Below are 25,851 nucleotides of genomic sequence, written 5' to 3' on the forward strand. Positions count from 1 at the left end.
GGCCCCTGTTATCGTTTCATACAATCTGATTTCTACACCGATGACAATAATCTCAGCACTGCTCGTAAAAAGCACAGTTACATGGTCGGCATAGGCAGAGTACTTTACCTGGGCATCCGCACCTGGCAAAGTGATTCTGCGTAGAACCAGATTCACCCTTATCTTGCGCAAAAATGGCTCTATTGCGAGCACGTACAGCATGGGTGATAACGGGCACCCTTGACGAATTGAACGTGACAAACTGAAGGGTCTCGACCTCCTCCCATTTACTTCTACCATTACCGCAGGGTTAGCATAGAGAAGATGAACCCATGAGCGAAATTGCAGGCCAAAACCGGACGCCGATAAAACAGCCCCCAAGTACCGATGGTCAACCCTAACGAAGGCTTTGGACTTATCTAAATTGATCAGTACGGCCTCAGTGTCGACTTTTTCTATCATCAGGCGTATCGTGTGCAAGTTATCCTGGATTGTTCTGCCCTTCACGGCACACGTTTGCTCGGGGCTAACAAGACGAGCCAGGACAAGCTGCAGACGATTTGCGAGAATCTTGGCCAAAATCTTTAACTCCGCGTTAAGCATCGTTAAGGGCCTGAAATGACCTAACCCATCCCCACCATCTTTGCTTTTATGAACAAGTTTTATCACACCCATGGTAAAGTACTTGGGGATTGAGCCGTTCCTAAACTATGAGTTAAACAAAACCGTCAGCAAAGGGACAAAGATCTGTGACAACCTCAAATACACTTCTTAGGGCAGACCATCGATCCCCGGAGACCTATTAAGGCCGACCCACTTTAAGGCTTCAATGACTTTATCCTCCGTTATGCCACCTTTGCACCTAGCCGCTTCGGTTGTCAAAAGACGAGAAAAGTCAGCCAAATAGGTGTTGAATTGTTCTAATGACAGACCGGGTTCCATGGAAAAAAACTCCTGGAAATGAGATCAACGACGTGTTGAGCTTCCAGTAACCGGCTAATCTAGGCTTAGGTCTATCTAAGTTTACCCATACACAGACAAGTCTGTGATCCGAGTTAACTATGTTGTGAAAACTTGGACAATTCAATACTCCTACATCGACTCTCCTAACTAAGTACCGGTCGATATAGCTCGAGAGCTGTACCGGACCAGAGCCGCGTCTACCTGTTCAAGTCCACACTAAGTCACGGGGCTTTTCATTTCGGAATTTGTTGATAAGATCAAACTTATCCACAAATTCACAAAATAAAACAGCATCCTGATCTCTTTTAGTTCCCCTAGAAGGTAACCCAAATCGATCTAACTCGGGATCCAGGACCACGTTCCAGTCTCCCGCTAAGATAACCGCCCAAGAAGTATCCATGAACTGCTCGATTCGCCGAAAAAAGGCAGCCAGCTCAACGTGGCTATTGGACGCATAAACCCCAATAAGACGTAATGCCCTACCCTTTATGGTAACATCCAAAACGCATAGTCTTCCCTCCGGATCCATGTAGCATGGGTCACACGACGCATCTAGGGACCTTTTAACTAGCCAGGAGACCCCTCTAGAGTGAGAATCAAAGTACGCTGAGTAATCCTTAAAGGTTTTATACAGCGCACGTAAATGGTCGCCAGGAATAAAATGGGTTTCCTGCACACAGCAAATATCCACTCCGAGGTGCTGCAGGTCCAAACTCAAGCGCCATTTTCGCAAGTCGGCCCTTAGCCCTCGGACATTCACACTAGCAAGCTTGAAATCCATGATTATGCCTTAGGATTGAGAATCAGAAACGAACATCGTGGTCATGATGATGTCAACAGAAACTCGAATTACTTTCTTCGTCTTTCTATCTACGACGAAAAGTGTTAGGCACCTCTTCTTGATTTCTTCCAGTTTTGGGATGTTCACTATCAATCCAGTGCTTGTAACTTTGTCCAGGCATTGTTTTGCCTTCTCAATGAACTGGTTCACGTTGATGTCCACTTTCGGGGGTTTGGTCCACTGGTTCGGTGTTGCAACTGTGACATTCTCCGTCTCCATATTGACGACGACAGGCGTTTGGTTCGCAGAAGCGGCCATAGCCGGACCGTTTTAAAAAACGGTTAAAAAAGTCCAAAAACTGTTAAAAATAACAGCAAAACAGTAGGGGGGGAAAAAAGCGTTGTGTAGAAAAAAGAAAATCCGACTTTGGTAAAGAAGAAAAGGAAAATGACAGAGAGGAGAGAATTAACTTACAATATAACGCGCAGTACAAAAGACTTCTGGTTCTATAATGGGGTATGATCCCACACGGTCGGACGATTCTATTTATAAACGATGCTGTTAGGAACTGACGAATCAAATTAATTCACGTTCTGCTACCAAACAATCAGAAACCAGAATTGCTGCATTAAACCTTTTCTGTACCAATTTCACATGTTTTTTTCCCCGTCTCGACACGGTAAGAATATTTTGCTCTGTGGAACTGTCTACTGCAAACAAGTCACCTCTCAGGACTTGTGTGCAACAACGAACCATCGGAAACTGTTCTGTCTACTGCAAACCAGTCATCTCTCAAGACTTGTTTAGAACAACGAACCATCTGAAACTGTTCTGAAACCAAACATGGCTCATACTTCTAGAAATTTTAAATAATTCCACTATTCTATACATTTAAAATAATTCCACTATTCTGTTCATTTAAAATAATTCAACTATTCTGTTCATTTAAAATAATTCAACTATTCTGTCCATTTAAAATAATTCAACTATTCTGTTCATTTAAAATAATTCAACTATTCTGTTCATTTAAAATTCTACTATTCTGTTCATTTAAAATAATTCAACTATTCTGTTCATTTAAAATAATTCAACTATTCTGTTCATTTAAAATTCTACTATTCTGTTCATTTAAAATAATTCAACTATTCTGTTCATTTAAAATAATTCAACTATTCTATACATTTAAAATAATTCCACTATTCTGTTTATTTAAAATAATTTAACTATTCTGTTCATTTAAAATAATTCCACTATTCTGTGTATTTAAAAAAATACCCAATAAGCATAATCTCTTACTTAAAATACTTTCTGAACAATAAATTGTTAAAGCAGAGACCATTTGGTAAAAATAATATTACATTTACAATTTTATTATTTACTAGTTTTATATTAGTTGTTCTCATTGGCTAGAAGTATGGCTAGATTATTTTACTATATTGGTACTCGATACTAGGCAGGGGTCAGGTAGAATATCAGGGAATAATTCAGAAATTTTGCTACACTTAATTATCTCCCTTAAGATTTCCAATATTCCGCTTGTTTTCCTTTTTAGGATACCATTACTTATTATCAGCAATACTTACTGCTAAAATAGATTCACGTATTGTTTTATTTTTAATAAATTTTTTTTAACGTGTCTACAACTAAATTGTTTGTTCTTTTCTTACCGTCTTGTGGTGTAAATGAAGAAAAAAGAAACAAGAACGACCGACTGCGTTTTTGTGTGGCTTACCTCGTGTTCATAATGAAGAAGAAAGAAACAAAAATGGCTGCCCTGTTTCTTTATATGCCTACAGGATGACCACGAGGTATGCAAATGAGATGCTCCTGATTGGAGATAAAAGAGAAGTGATTTGGGGAAGGAGGGCATTCTGAAGTTAGATTGCGAGCAGAGAAGTTGTATTTGTAGAAGAGAAAAGTCGAATTCTAGGAGAGAAAAGCTAAAGTTGCAGAAGTTCGTTTTGGAGTGGAGAGAAGACGTGTCAAGTGGTAACCAGAAAGTGAAAGTTCGGACAGCAGTGTCACGCAAACCGACAAGCTATTTCGGCCCATCAAGCAAATTAACATTGCTGAGTGGAGACTGAGCACTCAGATATTGAGACCCTTTACTGGGGAGGGTGACCTGATTAAGTGGCTGGAGAAATTAAAAATGGTGGCGAAGCTGCAAAAGATAGAAGATGTGGTCACCCTGCTGCCGCTATACTTAGAGGGGGAAGCTCTCACGATTTACCAGCAGATGCGAGATGAAGACAAGGAAGACCTTGCCTTAGTGGAGCAAAGGCTGAAATTGGCCTTCGCTGAGGGCCCATTTGAAGCACTTGGCAAGCTGTCAAGTTTGAGGTGGACCGGCGAGTCTGTTGACGTCTTTGCGGCAGAGATCAGGAGACTGGCAGGGTTGGCTGGTTACGTGGGGAGGAGCCTGGAGATGACGGTAAAACTGTACCTAGTGAACGGCTTTCCAGAGGAAATCTCTGCGAACATGCAGAGAATCACGGGGATCCATTCTATGGAAGTGGACAATCTCTTGGTCCACGCCAGAGTCCTAGTGAAAAATGTTAAATGCCCAATCGTGGCTGCAGCTGTGAGTGGAAATATGTGCATGAGCCCTCACTTGAATGAGAGGCAGCCGGCGAAGCAACAGGAGGGGAGACCTGCCATCAAGTGTTTCCGGTGCCAGGGTCCTCATCTGATCAAGGACTGCAAAGAGCCGAGACCGGGGATCACGTGCTACCGATGTGGACAAGTGGGGCATATTAGCCGCTATTGTGTTGCTGCACGGGACCAGGGAAACGAGTGAAGGGGAGCTATTGCGCCAGTGGTTACCCCTTCTGTGTGGAAATGGCGCATGATGGAACATTGCCTCGGTTACCGGTGGTAGTCAATGGGAAGAGAGCCATAGCCCTTGTCGACACAGGCTGCACTACAACGTTGTTAGCGAGGAATGTCGCGAGGTCATGGAGCGGAACCAGGATTATTAGGACCATGGATGGCAGGGATGTGAAATGCCTAGGAGAGACGACAGCGGAAGTAATGGTGCAAGGGGTGCCCATTGGACTGCAAGCCCTAGTGTTGAATCATCTGGTCGGTGGTGTCGATGTGATTATAGGTATGAGTGCAATTAACCGACTGGGGGCGCTATGTTAAGAGGGGGCCAAGTGACGTTTGGACGTCTCGGCGCAGTGGGGATGGCAGGAGTGGAAGGTGATAGAACCGTCAGAACCCCAAAACCGGAGGTTTGCTGCATTGAGGACAAAGATTTTCTGGCAAAGTTTGATGGCGTGAGGTGGACGGTGGAATGGAAATGGATCTCCGGGCCCCCAGAACTACAGAATAAGGTGGGCTGCTATGAAAACACCCTGCGAGGAGAAATAAGAAAAGGATTCGAGGAAGAAGTGGAGAGGTGGATAAAAGAAGGAATTCTGAAACCGTGGACAGGGGAAGAAAAAGGAGTGTTGCCACTACTGGCGGTTGTTCAGCCTACCAAAAACAAGATTAGGCCCGTGCTGGATTTTAGGGAATTGAACAGACACGTAGCCTGCCACACTGGAACGGGGATCGACGTATGTGAGGAGGTCATGAGGAAATGGAGAAGAATGGGGCGGGCCACTAAGATTGTCGATCTGAAATCGGCATATCTGCAGATCCATGTAGATGAAAAACTCTGGCAGTACCAACTGGTCCGGTACAAGGGTCGGGTGTATTGTCTGACGAGGTTAGGCTTTGGGCTGAGTTCAGCTCCCAAAATTATGACTGCCGTGCTGAAGACAGTGCTGAGCAAAGACTGTACAGTGGAGGAGGCCACTAATTCGTACATTGACGACATCCTGGTGGAGGAGGCGGAGGTGACAGCAGAGAAAGTAAAAAGCCATGTCAAGAAGTATGGGTTAACTGCAAAACCGGCGGAGGCCCTAGATGGAGGAGCGGTGCTGGGGTTGAAACTAAGGCGAGATGGAAAAGAAAGCCTTGTCTTCGAACGAGGGAATGCAATACCCGAAGTCGGATCTGAGCTGACGAGGCGAGAACTCTTCTCAGTCTGCGGGAGGCTGGTCAGGCACTATCCTATCGCTGGCTGGCTCAAGATAGCATGCAGCTTTATTAAACGACAAACAGGCGCTGATGGCTGGGAGGGCCGTGTGACGAAGGAGGTCATGAACATGCTGCAAGAAGTCATTGCGAGAGTGAGGAATAAGGACCCAGTGAAAGGGAAATGGTATGTCAGCGGCGAAGACGCGGGTGTGGTTTGGTGCGATGCCAGTAACCTGGCGTTGGGCGTTGTACTAGAGATAGGAGGTGTAACTGTGGAGGATGCGGCGTGGCTAAGAAAAAACAACGACTTCTCCCATATCAATGTAGCAGAACTAGATGCCGCTATAAAAGGAATCAATCTGGCCCTGAAATGGGGATTGAAAATAATTGAAGTCAAAACCGATTCGGCAACGGTAGCGTCGTGGATTCGGTCGGCAGTACTGGCGATAAGAGAGTTAAGATCAGGGGTGCTGCGGAAATGCTGATCAAGCGCAGACTCGGAGCGCTCACCGACCTGATAGCGGAATTCCAGTTGAGAGTATCTGTTGTGTTGGTCCCGTCAGAAAAAAAACAAGGCAGATTCGATGACATGCGTGAAGAAGGCCTGGCTGCAGGAGGGAAAGGAGGTCTCCTCGGTATGCTGTGCAGGGGAAGAAGTCAAAGAGTCACACGAAATGCACCACTTTGGTCGAGAACGAACGTTATTCCTAGCCAGAGAGGTTTACCCAGAGACCACCGAGGAGGAGGTTAGGGAGGTGGTGGAGAACTGTCGAGAGTGCCAATCAATTGACCCTGGACCGTCCAGACACGAAGCAGGAGAGCTACACGTTGCGGAGGACTGGAAGCGATTGGCCATTGATGTGACACACTATCGCCACAAATTGTATCTGTCGATGGTCGACTATGGACCGGGAAGGTTTGCCATCTGGAGAGAGATCAGGGCAGAAGCTGCATGGGCGATCGGAGGGGTCATCGAGGAGATATTTTTGGAGAGAGGGCCGGTTAAGGAACTCTTAATGGACAATGGCCCCGCTTTCCGATCAGAAGCCTTTAAAGGGGTGTGCGATAAGTGGGGAGTAAGGCAATTTTTCAGAGCAGCGTATCGGCCGAGTGGCAACGGAATAGTGGAGAGGAATCATCACACCATTAAAGCCGCTGCGGAAAAAAGCAACGTATCACCCATAGAGGCGGTGTTTTGGTATAACATCTCGCCGAAGACCAAACAAGATGAGACAACTGTGCCTCATAGGGCCGTTTTCTCATATAAGTGGCGACATCCGTGCAACAAAACAGCAGGAATTGAGAGTGAAGAAGCCACTATCAAAGTAGGTGAAGAGGTGTGGGTGAAACCCCCCAATGCACAGTGTACCACTCGTTGGAAAAGAGGGGTCGTAACAGGATTGCAGTCGAAGAACAATGTGATGGTGAATGGCGTTCCCCGGCATATCTTAGACCTGCGTCGTGTGACATTGCCGGTATGCAGTGAAGGCAGGGAAGAAGGGGAAATCGAGGGCCACCGAGAAGCAAATGATGCTGCTCGACCTGACTTAGGCCCGCGTTGTAGTGAACCTGAAAACGTTAACCCCCGAGAAGTTGTCCCCCAGAGGCCTCGACGTGAGAGGAGGCAGCCTGCTTGGATGGAGGATTACGAAGTATCCTATTGATCTCGAAGATCAGGGGGGCGTGTGGTGTAAATGCAGAAAAAATAAACAAGAACGACCGACCGTGTTTTTGTGTGGCTTACCTCGTGTTCATAATGAAGAAGAAAGAAACAAAAATGGCTGCCCTGTTTCTTTATATGCCTACAGGGTGACCACGAGGTATGCAAATGAGATGCTCCTGATTGGAGATAAAAGAGGAGTGATTTGGGGGAGGAGGGCATTCTGAAGTTAGATTGCGAGCAGAGAAGTTGTATTTGTAGAAGAGAAAAGTCGGATTCGGGGAGGGAAAAGCTAAAGTTGCAGAAGTTCGTTTTGGAGTGGAGAGAAGACGCGTCAAGTGGTAACCTTGTCACTCGTACTGTAGTATCGTATGTAACTCAAGCAGAAAACAAAACAAGCGAATGTCAACAGTAGACTGCTATTAAACAACTTTGATGAGCACTTCATAACAATGTAGTGTTGCTACTCGACGTGTTGGACATAAATAATTAGTAAATCAAAGGACCAAAAACAAACCGATTTCTCACTGTGTCAGGTTGGGTGCAGGTTGGGCGCTTCGAAATTCGAAAATCGAAATACTGAATTTCAAGTAAAAATAATGTTATCCACTTAATTGTCATATAGAAGTAGCAACATATGCAAAAATACAGAAAACGATACGATAGAAAATGAATTATTAATGAAAATAGTTTTCGAAGCACTTTCCATGGAAATGTTCACAAGATTCAGTCGTCAACAGTTTCCAGTCAAGCGCCAATATTGGGAGCACTTCAGGCAAAGAGAAAATCCATGGACTTGATGAGAGGCACATAACTTCAAGCCGCAGCATATGGTTAAACTCCACCTTTACCATCTTTATTTTCTCTGCAGATGGAAGGGGGTATGAAAACACAGGTGCACCTGTAGTTTTGTCGCGGTTTAAAAAATCACCGTCTCCATTTTTTTTTATTTTTCTTTCTTCACCCCCCCCCCGCTGTTTTCTCTTCGTCTTCCTTTCCTTAAGCAAGGGACGCAGAAGCTAACGCTCCCTAAACGTATGAAAAACATCCGGTTTTAGTGAACACGTTTGCTTTCCCTTTCTTTCCGTCCTCGACTCCTTTACACACGTGGGAATTCAAATGTATTAAGCTTAACGTCAATAATTCAAACAATTGACTTTTTTACTTTTAGACGAAATTAATTCAAATAGAATCAACAAACTCCCAAGCTACTTTTGATTGCAAAAATTTCGTTCTGAGATTAATTAGAGTCGTTTGTTTGTTTTGTGGAAGCGACACCTCTAACATCAATCTGCCTAAATGAATACAGCCCGCCTCGGGCCTAATCAGACAGATCTGGCGTGGGAGGAGCTCCGAAGTGTGCCTGACGCTACCAGTCACGTCGACTGAATCCACCAAATGAGGGATTCCCAGCAGCAGCAGTTCAAACAGCCCTTATCAGGGCTAATAAGTTTTTCTTCCACTAATGCCATTCACTACTGCTTGCCTCCTGAGACCCACCAGCAGCAAACTTCATTTCACTCCAGCGGCTTCTGTTCACTCCTGTGACTTCAAGTCTCCTGCAGCTTTCCGGCAACCTCGCCTGTACCTTGATCCTCTGGTTTGCCACCTCGCCTTCACCTGCCTCCCTACCGACCGTCCATTCCTAAACACTGACCCTACGTTCTCAGTGTCGATCTTCCATTTGTTCCTAAGCACTGACCCTGCATTCTCAGTGTCTATGGTTCGTTCCTTAACACTGACCCCACATTTTCTACCGACCATTCCAGATCGCCCTGATGTCCAGCTGATCTTTCTAGACCCAGTGAGCAACCTTAAACCATGCTACGTCTAGGCTACCTGTTCCAGACCTCCAGGCAGTCAGCATCCAGATCATATGATCTCAAACCCTATTTCATGTTTCCTTTACAAATAAAAGACGAATCCTCGTCTTTAACCAAACAACCTGCGTCTGTCATTTTTCTTTGCCTTTTTTGCCATTTACTTTTGCCCGTGTGTACCTTGTTAGTTGTTGGGTCGATTGTCTCCAGACGGCCGGCCCCGTAACAGTTTCAATGTGGTGATTTGCTGAGTGAGTTGGTTTGCTCACAATAAAACTTTGGTTAGTTAACTCCAGGTAGGAGTGTAGTAGGTTCTGGCATGGGTCGTTAGTAGCGACACAGAAAATTCCTGGCTTAATAGATCAGGCGTTTGATTTCAAACCTGTAAACTTCTGTATTAGCATCTATCAATCGATATATAAATTCAAGTCCAAAAAACGAGAAATTTAACCGAACGTCAGAACGGGAGGAGGGGGGGGGATTTAACAATTGTAATGAGATGGGCACACAGTCAGAAGTTTCGGTGGTCAAATACTGCAAGCTGCTTCTAAATGTCTCACAGCTATCAAAAGTAAATGATGAACATACTATTGAATATTGAACACTGTTTATCGATTTGTGTCTCATGCTAAAATTTACATATTGACAACCATTACACCATTTTTTCTTCTAAATAGAATAGCCTCACGATTTATAACTTTTAGGCTTGTGAATCAGGTTAAGCAATTTTTATTTTCTGAAAATCACATATGACTAATATTATAAGTCCATTGTGACGTCCACATGATTATTGCTCTTCGCCAATCTATATAAAACTGGTCGGATTTAATCTTTTGGGGGATTACCCATCATCTTGTTGGTTTTGATTAAATTCGAACCTAGGCTAATCAAAAAAACAACTAACAAATGTCATTGATTCTTACTTAGATATTCTTTAACTTACTTTAAAACATAAAACAATACCTTACCTTGAGATCTTAAATAGCAATTGAACGATTCTTTGAATGAATAATTTTGGTAGAAGACCTTACTAAATGCTGGCATCTGAAAAAAAATGGATGATTAAAATGTGAGTTCAAATACAAAAAAAAATGCACACATAAAAAATCAATTAAAATTGTCTAATAAAGTCAAATAAAATCAAATCAAATAAAAAAAGCTTTTTAAATAGTTTTATTATTGATGTATTTTTGTTTTTTATTGATATTTTGATTGTAACATTGTATCAAATTCAAGGGCTAATCATAGACAGAAGACATAAAATGACTGCACTGATTTATTAAGATTTTTAAAGAGCTTCAAAAACATGTCAAGGAAAAACAAGTATATTTAATAGGTATTATGTAATAAATTATCTCTTACATGCGTCAGTTATAAGTGATCTGCCTTTTAATAAAATAAGTTATCCCAGTCATAAACTGTTCTTCCTCTTTAAAAATGTCACATTTCTTCTTTTTTTAATCACGGTTACCAAAGAGCTCAGACGTCAAGCAGCTGTACTTCATATTTTGTCTTATATGTTGTATTGCAACGTCATTTAGTAATAGCCACTGCTTTTCAGTCTCCATTCTCTGTTTCAGAAATCACCATCTTAATATTGATGATAGAAATGTGAGTTCAGATACAAAAAAATGCACATATAAAAAAATCAATTAAAATTAGTAATTACCCTTTTTACCTCATCTTTAATTTCGTTTGACCTTTAATTTCAAACTAGTTTTCATCCATGTTGGTATTCGTCATCGAACGCCTATAATTTTGAATGACGTATTCACAATCTTAGACATTTTTACTCTAACATAATAAAAAACAGCGTCAACTAACAAAGAAAATGTTTTGGTGATCAATGATATTTTTTTTTTTTTTTTTTTTTTTAATTATATTTTCACCCCAAACAAGGCACATTGCCACTTTGGTGTAGGGGGCTACTATTAGGGGAAACATCTACTGGGGCACTATGTAGGGATTAGGGCAGCGAGATGTTGGTTCACGTTGCACTTGAACTTATGCATGTCAGTACAGTTGGGGAAGCAGTGACCTGGAATGGAATTCCAAAGTCTAGCAGTTCTGGGGAAGAAACTACTGGAGTAGAAAGATCTTTTACATCTAGGGATCTCTACAGTGTGGGGGTGGGATTTTGCAGCTTGTCGGGTCTGTCGAGGGTGTTCACGTCGTGGGGGCACAAGTGCTTGCAGTTCTTCAGAGCATTCACCATTATAATACTTGTAGAACAGGCAGAGGGATGCAACGTTTCGACGATGGGACAGAGGCTGAAGTTTTGATGCCAGTTTAGGGCCTATCAGATTTGCGACTCTCTTTTGAACCCTGTCAAGGAGAGAGAGACTAGTAGCCGATGCACCGGCCCAAATATGACAGCAATACTCCATACATGGGCGAATAGTGGCCTTATAGAGGTATAGGATACTTTCGGGTGTTAGAAGTTTTCTAGCACGGTAGAGAGAGCCCACCTTCCTCGCAGCGGCCCTGGCAATGCCCTCGATGTAATTGTTCCAGCTCATGTTTCCTGTGAACGTTAGGCCAAGGAGCTTGAAAGACGTACTCTCAGCTAAAGAGTTGTTGGCCATTGCTATAGGTGGTAGAGAAGGTTTCCTGTAATTATTGAATGAAACCAGTTTTGTCTTGGTGGCATTGAACGTTACCATCCATTTTTGTCCCCATTCCACTACTGATTTGAGGTCATCCTCTAGTGTTTCTGCCATTACTTTAGATATATGTTCATTTGTTTTCCTGTCGTGCCTGCTATAGAGTGTGGTGTCATCAGCATATATACCCATCTCAGAGGCAATTTTATCGGGGAGGTCATTTATGAATATCAGGAACAGCAGAGGACCAAGGATAGATCCCTGGGGCACTCCGGCATTTATATTATATTGTTTAGACGTACGACCGTCGAGGACAACCTGGATTTTTCTCTTATCTAAGAAGGATTTAATTATGTTAAGTATTCTACCAGTGATACCGTAAGATCTAATCTTCCTGAGGAGACCCTCATGCCATACCCTGTCAAAAGCCTTAGATATATCTAGAGCTACCGCTCTGCCCTCTCCCGCTTTGTCCAGTGAATGGTATATGCGTTCAGAGATTACAGTGAGGATGTCTGCCGTGGAACGGGCTTGTCTAAATCCATATTGATGGTCGGTCAGAAGTTTAGCATCTGTAAGGTGCTGGACTAGAGCATGGTTAATTAAGGTCTCAAATATTTTGGCAAAAAGTGGGAGGAGGCTAATAGGGCGATAATTTAATGGGTCAGTTCTTTCGCCAGAATTCTTGAATACTGGTACCATAGAAGCAGTTTTCCAGCAGCTCGGAAAGCAAGATTCATTAAGGCATTTGTTGTAGAGTTTGGAGAGAACTGGAGCTACTCCGGCTGAGCACTTTTTTAATAGCACAGCTGGGATGAGGTCGGGTCCACATGCTTTGGAAGTGTCAAGGTTTTTTATGATAGCATGCACCTGAGCAGGGGTGATTTCCAGATCGTCTAGCTTGGCGTCTGTCCGCATAGGAAAGTCAGGTAGGGGGTGGTTTAAAGGGTCCAGTGTAGAGTTGGAGGCAAACCGACTGGCAAGCATGTTAGCCTTCTCGGTTGCTGAGCAAAGAACCTCGTGATTGTTGGTTAGTGGGGGAATCGTTGATTGCCCATTATTTACTACACTGTTGTAGATTTTCCAGAAGTCACGAGTTCCTAATTTTTGTGCTTCGATGCGTTTTTTAGTGGTTTCCGTAAATTCCCTCTTAGCTGTCGCTATTTCTTTCTTAACGTTACTTCTAGCTTCTATGTACTTTTGTCTGTTTGAACTGGACTTATGTCGGTTAAACCTTCGGAATGCATGCTGCCTTTGAGCAATGGCAGTTGCGCAAGTCGAAGTAAACCATTGGGGAGAGTAGGGCTTGCTATAGAATTTCCGCATGGGAACATGCGCTTCGATTGCAGTTTTGAACCATTCAGTGGTCTCAGTTGCACACTGTTCAGCAGGAAGAGAAAAAATATTTCCCCATGGGGCGTCTCTGATAAGATCTCTGATAGCTTCCCATATGTTCGAAATAAAAAAAATCAATTATTTTCAAAATAATCCGACTGAAATTTGTTTATAATTTGCTTAGCACTCACATTGTAAGCTATTTGAAATTACAAGTTTTACAAAGAAGAGTCAAAGGTTCAAAGAAATTAAATGAAAAAGGTTAAAAGGCATTAAAATATACGATCAAGGAGAGAGGGGGGGCAGACAATAAAATATATGATTTCCAAATGTCTGATTATTCTTTCATTTATTTCTAAATTCTATACTTTTAATAATAATAGTATTTTAATTTTAAATTAAATGTTTGCCAATATAAAACTTAGCATTTACCTTTGAGTGCCAAGGTTTTTTATTTTGAATGTTAACTGATCCCAAAATAATAAATTTGTTGCAACATTGAAAATTTTTGGAAAGAATTGTTCTTCCAACAAGCAAAATTTAAATTGATTTATTTAAAGGAAAAGATAATTGTAGGCCTTAATTGGTTACTTGTTAACTTTAAATTCTTTGTAATATGAATTAATATATTTTTATTTAAAAGTTTCTCCTTTTTTAATTTGAAAATAAAAGGTGTAATCATTGTATGCACCAAAAATCACTTGTCGCAAGAAAAGCTAAATGTGGCGATGGACATAAAAGCAGCATTAAGTATTATGACTGGCGAACGTTTTTTAATACTTACCTCCCACATTGGTGTGTAATTATCTTCCACTATATATTTGTTAGGATTTGATGGATCAAAAGGATAATACTTTTCTGGACAAAATCTGCAAAAAAATAAATAAATAATATATATATATATATATATATATATATATATATATATATATATATATATATTTACTATATTTCAATTAATTCTTATGTAATTCTTGACGTTTGATTTTAATTTTAGAAAACAGTCACTAGGTCGACTTTTTGTTTTATTTTAATTCTTTCCAGATGCACAAGTCTTTGATTGACTGATAACTCTCAACAATCAGTGTATAATTTATGTTTTTAATAAACACACATGAAAGAATATTTATTTTGTCTTTAGATAAGATTATTTTCATACATAGTCAAATATACAAAAGAATAATCAGAGCCTGTTATGTAGAAACATCAACTGAAGTTGTTTACAGTCTGAGTTAGTAACATAGCAGTAGACATTGGTTAACTTCTCTCCACGCCTCTCGATTTAAAAGTTTCTTATAGTAACAAGAATATTAATCTTTAAAATAAAAGAAAATATTTTTGGCTCTTGTCTAATAATGATCAGGCTTTCACATGTTTAGACTGAACTTGCAGCACTACATTAGCTACTTATATTTCCTCTACTGTTCTACCTGGACCCAGGATTATACCCTGATCAACCATGTCTCTGACAGCATAGGTGCAGCATTCTTTTTAGACCCAAGTACATGTATTTGTTGATATTAATGTCTGCCATAGTAATTTGTTTGGTTTCTCATGCTATACAAATGTAGCTGGTAGCAGCACACATAGTTTCTTTGCATTACACAGATTGACGAAGCTACCAGTCGCCAATGCATGAGTATTGTTGCCAAAGCTGAGCTGGTACATCTACTACCAGTCTCTCACTCTCTAATAGTTTCTTCCCTCGATTTCTTCGCTGTTTTCTACTTCCCTGTCTTTAGTAATGTCATGCCGTGTTAAAGTGTTATAAGAAACACGGAATGCCGAAATAATGTAACAACATGTATTATAAAAACATGCAAAAGGGTGGGTTGTTCGTCTAACTGATGAACGACCTAGGGAGGGCCACTGGATATCGACTTCCACCTTACTGCTTAGTCTTTCGGTATTTATTGAATGTGGAATAATCTATGAGTAGATAACACAAGTCCGTTCATCACAACATTCCCTCCCAAGCTGGTAACTCTGAACTATCAGTATTTTTTTCTCTTTTGCTAGACTGAATGGCACAGTGAATTTCCTTTCTTTGCCCGAACATCGTAGGTCTGGTGTGATTTGGAGAGGCTCAATATCAAATGTGTTGTAGATGGATTCAATAGCCTCTACTTCTTCCTGAGGCAACTCTTCTTGGTCTCAGGCATACTTTTTCTTATCTAGTTCACATGCCTTTTGTGCGTGAATTTTGGTCCCTGGATTACATGTGTGTAATATATATATATATATATATATATATATATATATATATATATATATATGATATTTTCGATCCTCTATATTATCTTTCCCAGTTCCCAAAATGAAACTTATTTCTAAAATGCTTGAAGTACACTTTTTCTCCAAGATTGTATTTTTTTAGTGGTACTGTAGAGATTCTCCTATGTGTGGTTTGTCTTGGTAGCAAATACTAATCTGATTCTACGGGCAAACATAACTTCCACTGGTGATGTTGGGGGGGGTAGAGTTTGCCGTAATCTTGTATACTTGTGGAAACTGCTGTAGAGCTTTTTCTATGGCTAAGCCAAAAGCCTTAACACTTCTTTTTAGGGTGTCTACAGAACACTCCACTTGACCATTACTCCTCGAATGATATTATGGGGTTGTGAAATGTTTTATCTGATATGTTTTACAAAATTCTTTGAACTCTGTAGAAATGAATTAAGTAGAATTATCACTAACCAGGCAATCAACAAGGCTAAACCGAGCAAAAAGCTCATGTAGGAAATTAATAGCTATTTCTGTGGTGGGTTTCCTGCATCTTAGCACCTCTGGCCATCCAGTCTATATGTATCCTGGATCACAGTTGTTTGGATTTGGGCCAGGGTTTGTGGATAAGCGGTGGTGCCTTTGCAGCCAAGGCACATTCTTTACATGTTTTAACTATATTAGTTATATCTTGGTCCATGGACGGCCAGTAAACAAAGCTATGCATCAGGCATTTCATTCTCCTAGTGCCAGGATGGCCTATGTGGAAAGTTTTTTAGTATTCTATTTTGCAGAGCTTTTGGAATAATGACTCTCTTGCTATAAAGCAGAACGTTGTTGCAGACAGAGCATATATCAGAAGTAAATTCTTCCAGTTCTAATTTCTGCTTTTGATAAATTCATCATTTGCTGCTTCTGTCTTAACTTCTTGAAGAGTTACTCATAATTCCGGATTGTTTGTAAATTATCATTTTTATCTCACTATTTATGTGCAATGCAGTGATTACTGATCCCTTGGGGGTTCCTTTTGTACCGGGATTTGCCTAGACAGCCTATACGTATGTGTGATTTTCTTTGAAAATTTCAATTTGAAATCAGAATTCAATAAAATGGTTCTCCATCTTAGTAAATGGTTGGCCATAACTGTATGTAGTCCTTTTATAGACCCAAAAATGGTTAAAAGGGGCTTATGGTCTGCTTGAAGTGTAAAATGCCTACCGTGCAAATAACGATGAAATTTTGAAACTGCTTAGATAATGCTGAGACCCTCTTTTTCTATCTGTGTGTACTGCTTTTTGGCCGGGAGAACTGTTCTGGATGCATAGGCAATTATTTTTTTGATCCATCTTATGTAGCAGGCATGCACCTATATTGTATTGACCAGCATCATCCAGGTTAAAGTGTGTGAGGGAAAGATTTGATGTTAACACCTTTTTGATTTCCTCAAATGCTCACTGACACTCAGTGTTGTGTAGCTAGAACATAACACCATATAACAGAATACACAGAACAGGAACTGATAATGACATTTATATAACTGTGTAAATGGAATTACGTTTTGAAGTAGACAGCTTCATTGTTTTAACAATACGAACACTAATAAAGTTGTAAGAACTGCCGGTGTCTATGATGGCAGTAAATTTTTTCCTTTTAATTCAATAATTTTAGTAATGGGAGGGCACCTATCACCACCTTTAGCATGGACTACCATAATAGCAGAAGTAGAACGTGAATGTGTCGGCATAGTAGAACGGCAAACTTTGGAGAAATGACCGAGTTTACCACAGTTTCGACATAGCTTATCGCAGACAGGACGATGACGGCGATCATCCTTAAAGTGACGTCTCCCTCTACAGTTGTAACACTTGCCATGAGCAGGAAGGGTAGCAGAAAATTGTGCAGAGTCACACTCCATACGAGAACAAGTAGAATCAGAAATTTTAGTAATAGTAGTGACCTCCTCAGCAGGATCAGTATACACATTATTAGTTCTCGTAGTAGTAGTAGCAGCGACTGCTCTAATTGGGGAAGCGTATGATTCAGCACGAAAATGGGCTTGTTCTAAGGCTCTAGCACATTGAGTAGCCTCTTTGAGAGTTAGTGTATCAGTTTCAAGTAGTCTAGCACGTATTACTGAGGACTGGAGACCACGTATAAATGCATCACGGACAGATTCATCCCTGTAAGTAGTAGCAGTAACATCTTTAAAGTAATAGTCAGCGGCAAGTCGATTCAAAACCTGAAGATATTGGTCGATAGACTCGTTTTCTTGTTGCAGACGCGTAGAAAGCAGATGTCTAGCATGAATAATGCTTGGAGACTTGTCGTAAACACCTTTCAGTAATTCGACAGCGTGTTCAAATCCCGAACAACCCTCGATAACGTCAGCAACAGTAGGACCGATGTTTAAATAAAGAATTTCGAGTGTATCTGGGGTTAACAAAGCAATAGTTCATAAAAAATAATTACAGTTACGATACCACAATCTCTAAAGCTTGCTAGCCTGAGGGTCTGCCTAGGATACGTCAAATTTGTCCAGACGAATGACCTTCTTTATGAGGGAAATAAATTTTTGTTCAATAAATTGTATTGTTGTAAATGAATGAAGACATAAAACAAACCTGTTTCCAAGGCTTTATTGAACAAAATTCATAGCTACTAAAGTAAGAGAGAAAGAACTCAGTCTTTTAAAGAAAAAGGAACGCGTGCAAAATCATGTGGCAAGAAACTAAATTTGCATATCTAATATTTTTTAAAACAGTAAGAATAAAACAATTTGCATTAGCGTTTCTTTTAAATGAAAATATCATAAATGACGACAATTGTGATGGCATTTTTTTTAACACAGAGGGGATGAGAATTCATTCTTGAAGGAGGGGATTCCGTTAACACTTTTGAGGAGTTACACTTTGGAAGAATGTTTCATACAAAGTTCTTTTACAAATACGATAGACAAAATCACATTACCTTTTCAAGTTGAAAGATGACAACGAAGACAAAGGTTTACAAAATATATGATGATGTTATTCTCCCAGCTGGATGATTAATGATAAGGAATTCAGTTACTTTCTAGAGTTACATTTTCTGGTTTCCATTTCTGATCGCTTCCAAAAGGGTTTCAGCTAACTAAACTGCTATGACTCCCAGCTGTGTCTTTCAACCCTGAACTCAACTGCTGAACTCGACTCTGACTCAGCTGACTCCCTGAATATATTGTCAATTATCTTTCTGTGTGACGTAAAACTGTGCTTCAGCCACATGAACGTTTCTCACTTGAATTTTACATGGTATATATGGCTCTGCACGTTTTTCCAACATACAGAAAATTTCTAAATTGGATTGTTCATTTTTCTAACTCTGACATAATTAATATATTTAGTTATTTCTCAACACAATGGACAATTGGTATAGATTCATAGGATTGCATTATGTATTCACTTTTAACATTTGATTATTGGGTTCAATTCTAGCATTTTATTTTAATAAATATTATTTCAAACTTATTTCTGTCACTCCTTTAATTACTGGAATCTGTCCCCTTCCATATATAACATCAACAGCCCATTTTCAACGTTTATCGTTTTTCAAAAGTGGATTCAAAGCTGCAGACAGTCCGTGCATTCTTTAAATACAGCTTTGATAATAATAAGAGAGCCCTAGGAAACTTTGAAGTTGGGGAGTATTTTCCGGTGCTGGCATATTTCTTATAGTAATATTATAGTAATATAAGCATGTTCCTTATCGTAATATTATAGTAATACAAGCATGTACATTAAAGCAACATTATAGTAATATAAGCATGTTCCTTTTAGTAATTATGTAGTAATATAAGCATGTTCTTTATAACAATATTATAGCAATACAAGCATGTCCTTTATCGTAATATTATAGTAATACAAGCACGTTCATTAAAGCAATATTATAGTAATATAAGCATGTTCTTTTAGTAATATTGTAGTAATATAAGCATGTTACTTATAGTAATGTTATATTAATACAAGCATATCCCTGATAGTAATATTATAGTAATATAAGCATGTTCCTTATAGCAATATTATAGTAATATAGGCAGGATCCTTATAGCAATATTATTGTAATACAAGCATGTTCCTGTAGTAATATTATAGTAATAAAAGCATGTTCCTTGTAGGAATATTATAGTAATATAAGCATGTTCCTTATAGAAATAATATAGTAATATAAACATGCTCCTTATAGTAATATTATAGTGATATACGCATGTTCCTCATAGTAATATTATAGTAATATAAGCATGTTTCTTATAGTAATATTATAGTAATAAAAGCATAATTCTTATGGTAATATTAAAGTAATATAAGCATGTCCATTATATTAATATTATAGTAATATATGTTCCATATATGCAGTATTATAGTAATAAAAGCATGTTTCTTATAAAATGTTACAGTAATTCAAGCATATTACTAATAGTAATATTATATGCTTCTCATAGCAAGATTATAGTAATACAAGCATGTTCATTATAGTAATATTATTGTAATAAAAGCATGTTCCTTATAGTAATATTATAGTAATACAAACATGTTCCTTATAGTAATATTATAGTAATACTAGCACATTCCTTATAGTAACATTATAGTACTACAAGCATACTCCTTATAGCAATATTATACTAATACAAGCATGTTCCTTATAGTAATATTATAGTAATATAAGCATATTCCTTATAGTAATAGTATATTAATATAAGCATGTTCCTTATAGCTATATTGTAGTAATAGAAGCATGTTCCTCATAGTAATATTAAAGTAATATAAGCATATTTCTGTAGTAATAGTATAGTAATATCAGTATGTATCTTATAGTAATATTGTAGTAATATAAGCATGTTCCTAATAGGAATATTATAGTAATATAAGCATGTTCCTTATAGGAATATTATAGTAATATAAGCATATTCCTAATAGTAATGTTATAGTAATATAAGAATGTTCCTGATAGTAATGTTATAGTTATACAAGCATATTCCTGATATTGATATTATAGAATACAAGCATATTCCTTATATTAATATAAAAGTAATATAAGCATGTCCTGATAGTAATATTATAGTAATAAATGCATGCCTTTTATTGCAATGTTACAGTAATACAAGCATCTTCCTGATAGGAATATTTTTGTAATGAAAGCATGTTCCTCATAGAAATATCATAGTAATATAAGCATTTTTATTATAGCAATATTATAGTAATATATGCATTTCCTTATAGGAATATTATAGTAACATAAGCATGCTTCTTATAGTAATATTATAGTAATATAAGCATATTCCTTATAGACATATTATAGTAATATAAGCATGTTCGTTATAGCAATATTATAGTAATATATGCATTTTCCTTATAGGATTATTATAGTAATATAAGCATGTTTCTTATAGTAATATTATAGTAATATAAGAATGTTTCTTAGAGTAATATTATAGTAATATAAGCATTTTCCTTATAGTAATATCATAGTAATATAAGCATGTTCCTTATAGCAATATTATAATAATATAGGCATGTTCCTTATAGTAATTATATAGTAATACAAGCATGTTCCTTATAGTAATATTGTAGTAATATAAGCATGTTTCGTATAGTAATATATAGTAATATAGGCAGGATCCTTATAGCAATGAAGAGGACGTAGTAAACACCTCAACAGCTTTGGGCTAATTACAAAACGCCCGGAATCGTTGGAGGGAGGAGCTGTGTAAGGGCTCCAACTAAGAAAGGACCAGATAGGACGGTTAGTGTTCCGGAGGGGAAATGAGATCCCGGAGCTGTCGGAAAAAATGTAGCAGGTTATGTCACCACAAGTAGAGGTGACCCTAAATTGACGAAGTGCAAAAGCCCTTGTCAACACGGGCTGTACTTCAACAATTGTCACCAAAACATGGTTGACACATGCAATGGAACCAGCAGCATTACGGCAGTTGACGGCAGTTGTTACCGTCTCATCCACCAAAATATCATCAATGTAGGAACTGGTGGCTCTTCTGACTGCATCCTCCTTGCTTAGCACCGTTTTAAGGATCGCTGCCATGATTTTTGGTGCAGAATTCAGGCCAAATCCCAACCTAGTCAGGCAGTAAGTTCGGCCCTTGTATCTGACCAGGAAGGTGAACATCAGAATCACAAAGGAGGCCGTTAGGACAGTGGTTGAGAGATGCAGCCGGTGTCAATCAATCGACCCTGCGCCGAGTAGACAGGAAGCTGGTGAGGTTCAGGTGGCAGAGAACTGGAGCAGGTTGGCGATAGACGTAACGCACTATCGACAGAAGCCGTATCTGTCAATGGTCGACTGTAGACCAGGAAGAGTAGCCATTTGGAGGGAGATCAAGGCGGAAAATGCAGGTGAAATTGCAAAGGTCTTGGAAGAGGTGTTTTTGGAGAGGGGTCCAATGACGGAAGTGCTAATGGACAATGGAACTGCCTTTCGCTCAGCTGCCATGGAGAATGTGTTGGATAAGTGGGGAGTGCGGCGCTATTTCAGGGCTGCATATAGGCCAGGCGGAAACGGAATTGTGGAGCGGCATAACAGGACCATTAAGGCTATAGCTGAAAGGGGCCAGATTTCGCCGCCAGAAGCTGTCTTCTGGTATAATATGGCTCTAAAGTACGGGCAAAAAGTGGAGTCAGTGCCGCAGAGGGCAGTCTTCAAGTACGAGTGGCGGCATCCCCGAACTGCACAGATACCTGCGGAGGAAGGCAAGAAGCGAGCGACTGTGCAAGTGGGAGAGGAAGTGTGGATCAAACCGCCTGATGCTCGTTGTACCACACACTGGGAAAGGGGCATTGTGACAAGTATCCAGTCCCCGAACAATGTATCTATCGACGGCATCCCTCGACACATCCTTGATGTGCGGCCGGTAGTGGTGTCATCAGAGGAAGACAGCGACGTCGAGCCAAGAGGCTCCGCGGAGATCGCAGCGAGAGAGACGGCCGCCATGTTGGTCGAGCGACTACGTGATGGGTTGACATGTGATGATCGTGTAGATCAAGGGGGCGTGTGGTTTGAGTTGTCCCCCTTTGCAAATTGGCTGTTTGGAGAAATGGAAAACTAGATGGCTCTGGTTGATAGTCAATTTGCATAAGTGGAGAAATGAGCAGCATATAAACGGTACTTTTTTTTAAGCAGGGGAAGAGCGCAGAGAGTGAAACGACGGTTGGAAGAAGTGACGGGGAATTCTTTTGGTGACGGTGAATTAATTTTGGACATTAAAGAGCTCAACCTTTTGGAAGGAACAGCTGTGTCTTATATATTTTTTTTAATTTCTTTTTTTTTTCTACTTCACTACATAATACAAGCATGTTCCTTATAGTAATATTATAGTAATATAAGCATGTTACTTAAAGCAATATTATGGTAATATAAGCATGTTACTTATAGCAATATTATGGTAATATAAGCATTTTCCTCATAGGCATAAGATAGTAATATAAGAATGTTCCTTATATCAATATTCTAGTAATATAAGCATATTCCTTATAGCAATATTAAAGTAATATAAGCATATTCCTTATAGCAATATTATAGTAATATAAGCATATTCCTTATATCAATATTATAGTAATATAAGCATATTCCTTATATCAATATTATAGTAATATAAGCATATTCCTTATAGTAATATTATAGTAATATAAGCATATTCCTTATAGCAATATTATAGTAATATAAGCATATTCCTTATATCAATATTATAGTAATATAAGCATATTCCTTATAACAATATTATAGTAAAAAAAGCATATTCCTTATAGCAATATTATAGTAATATAAGCATATTCCTTATATCAATATTATAGTAATATAAGCATATTCCTTATAGTAATATTAAAGTAATATAAGCATATTCCTTATAGTAATATTACAGTAATATAAGCATATTCCTTATATCAATATTATAGTAATATAAGCATATTCCTTATAGTAATATTAAAGTAATATAAGCATATTCCTTATAGCAATATTATAGTAATATAAGCATATTCCTTATAGCAATATTATAGCAATACAAGCATGTTTCTCATAGTAATATTACAGAAATACAAGTATGGTCCTTATAGAAATAGTACAGTAATATAAGCATGTTGCTTATTGTAATGTGATAGTAATACACGCATATTCCTTATAGTAATATTATAGTAATATATACGCATGTTCCTTAAATCAATATTATAGTGATACAAGCATGTTCCTCATAGTAATATAATGATAACATAAGCATGTTCCTTTTAGTAATTTGCTAGTAATACAAGCAAGTTCCTTATAGTAATATTATAGTAATACCAGCATGGTTCTTATAGTAATATTACAGTCATATAAACATGTTCCTTATAGTAATATTATAGTAATAGAAGCATGTTCTTTATACCAATATTATAGTTATATAAGCATGTTCCTTGTAGCAATATTATAATAATATAAGCATATTCCTTATACCAATATTATAATAATATAAGTATGTTCCTTTTACCAATATTATAGTAATATAAGCATGTTCCTGTAGTAATATTATAGCAATAAAAGATGTTCCTTATAGGAATATTATAGTAACATAAGCATGTTCCTTATAGTAATATAATAGTAATACAAGCATGTTCCTGATAGGAATATCATAGTAATATAAGCATGTTCCTTATAGTAATATTATAGTAATATAAGTATGTTCCTTATAGCAATATGATAGTAATATAAGGATGTTCCTTATAGAAATATTCGAGTAATATAAGAATCTTCCTAATAGGAATATTATAGTAATAGAAGCATGTTCCTTTTATACATATGATAGTAATATAAGCCTGTACCTGTAGTAATATTATAGTAATATAAGCATGTTCCTTATAGGAATATTATAGTAATATAAGAACGCTCCTGATAGTTATATTATAGTAATATAAGCATGTTTCTCATAGTAATATTATAGTAATGTAAGCATATTCCTCATAATAATATTAAAGTAATATAAGCACGCCCCTTATAATAATATTATAGTTATATAAGCATGTTCCTTAAGGCAATATTATAGTAATACAAGCATGGTACTTATAGTAATATTATAATAATATAAGCATGTTCGTCATAGTAATATTATAGTAATATAAGCATGTTCCTTGTAGTAATGTATAGCAATACAAACATGGTCTTATAATAATATTATAGGAATATAAGCATGTTCCTTGTAGTAATGTTATAGTAATACAAACATATTCTTATAGTAATATTATAGTAATATAAGCATGTCCCTTATAGCAATATTATAGTAATATAAGAATGTTCCTTATAGCAATATTACTATAATATAAGCATGTTCATTATAGTAATATTAAAGTAATATAAGCATGTTCCTTATAGTAATATTATAGTAATATAAGCATGTTCCTTATAGGAATATTACAGCAATATAAGCATGTTCATTATAGTAATATTAAAGTAATATAAGTATGTTCCTCATAGCAATATTGTAGTAATACAAGCATGTTCCTTGTAGCAATATTATAGTAATATAAGCATGTTCCTTATAGCAATGTTATAGTAATATATGCATGTTCCTTATAGCAATATTATAGTAATATAAGCATGTTCATCATAGCAATATTATAGTAATATAAGCATGTTCATCATAGCAATATTATAGTAATATAAGCATGTTCCTTATAGCAATATTCTAGTAATATAAGCATGTTCCTTATAGTAATATTATAGTCATATAAGCATATTCATTATAGCAATATTATAGTAATATATGCATGTTCCTGATAGCAATATTATAGTAATATAAGCATGTTCCTTATAATAATATTACTATAATATAAGCATGTTCATTATAGTAATATTAAAGTAATATAAGCATGTTCCTTATAGTAATATTATAGTAATATAAGCATTTTAAAATAAATTTTTTTATTTTTACATAGGCATCACCATCTTATCAAGGCCCAGAGGCCACTCAAGGATAAGGGTTAAAGAGTAGAAATTAAGGAGTAGGAAGTACAGTAGAAATTGGACAATATAGTAATCATTATTAATGAAAATTTGGTAAATTTGATAACTTATATGGAACGGCTCATCAAGAACTTATTTACTTTAGACTTGAACACAACCATATTATAGTCAGCCGGAAAGCAGGAAAACTGAAGACAATTCCACAGGCGTGCGGTTCTAAGAAAGAAGCTTTGTTCATGGAATCTACGTTTAGGTTTAGGCACAGATAAAAAGTGGGGGAATTATTGATAGTGTTTACAGCTAGACGAGTGTTTCTTGTGAAAGTTTGGCGAGGGGGGACCATAGATTGAAGCTCAGTCGAACACTTTCCATGAAAATAACGATACATCAGAGACAAGACATGTGAGATAGAGGTTGCAGCGAAGAGAAAAGGACATCTCCTACGAGGCTACGAAGTCTATTTTGAACTCTATCAAGGCAGGA

The 25,851-nt window shown here is 38.0% G+C and overlaps 1 protein-coding gene across 2 annotated transcripts in view; it reads right to left on the bottom strand.

Moving 5' to 3' along the window:
* LOC145239862 (putative tubulin polyglutamylase ttll-15) overlaps positions 1-25,851 on the bottom strand; it is an 867,893-nt gene that overhangs the window by 588,585 nt on the left and 253,457 nt on the right. For both annotated transcript variants that reach the window (XM_080103430.1, XM_080103429.1), the window contains 2 exons: positions 13,952-14,036; positions 10,198-10,273 (listed from right to left, as the gene is read on the bottom strand). In XM_080103430.1, coding sequence (XP_079959556.1) covers positions 10,198-10,273; positions 13,952-14,036 — 161 coding nt within the window. The remainder of the gene's footprint in view (positions 1-10,197; positions 10,274-13,951; positions 14,037-25,851) is intronic.

The sequence above is a fragment of the Euprymna scolopes genome, chromosome 19 (assembly GCF_053919585.1).
Source record: "Euprymna scolopes isolate OS-2025 chromosome 19, ASM5391958v1, whole genome shotgun sequence".
NCBI classification, from domain to species: Eukaryota; Metazoa; Mollusca; class Cephalopoda; order Sepiida; family Sepiolidae; genus Euprymna; species Euprymna scolopes.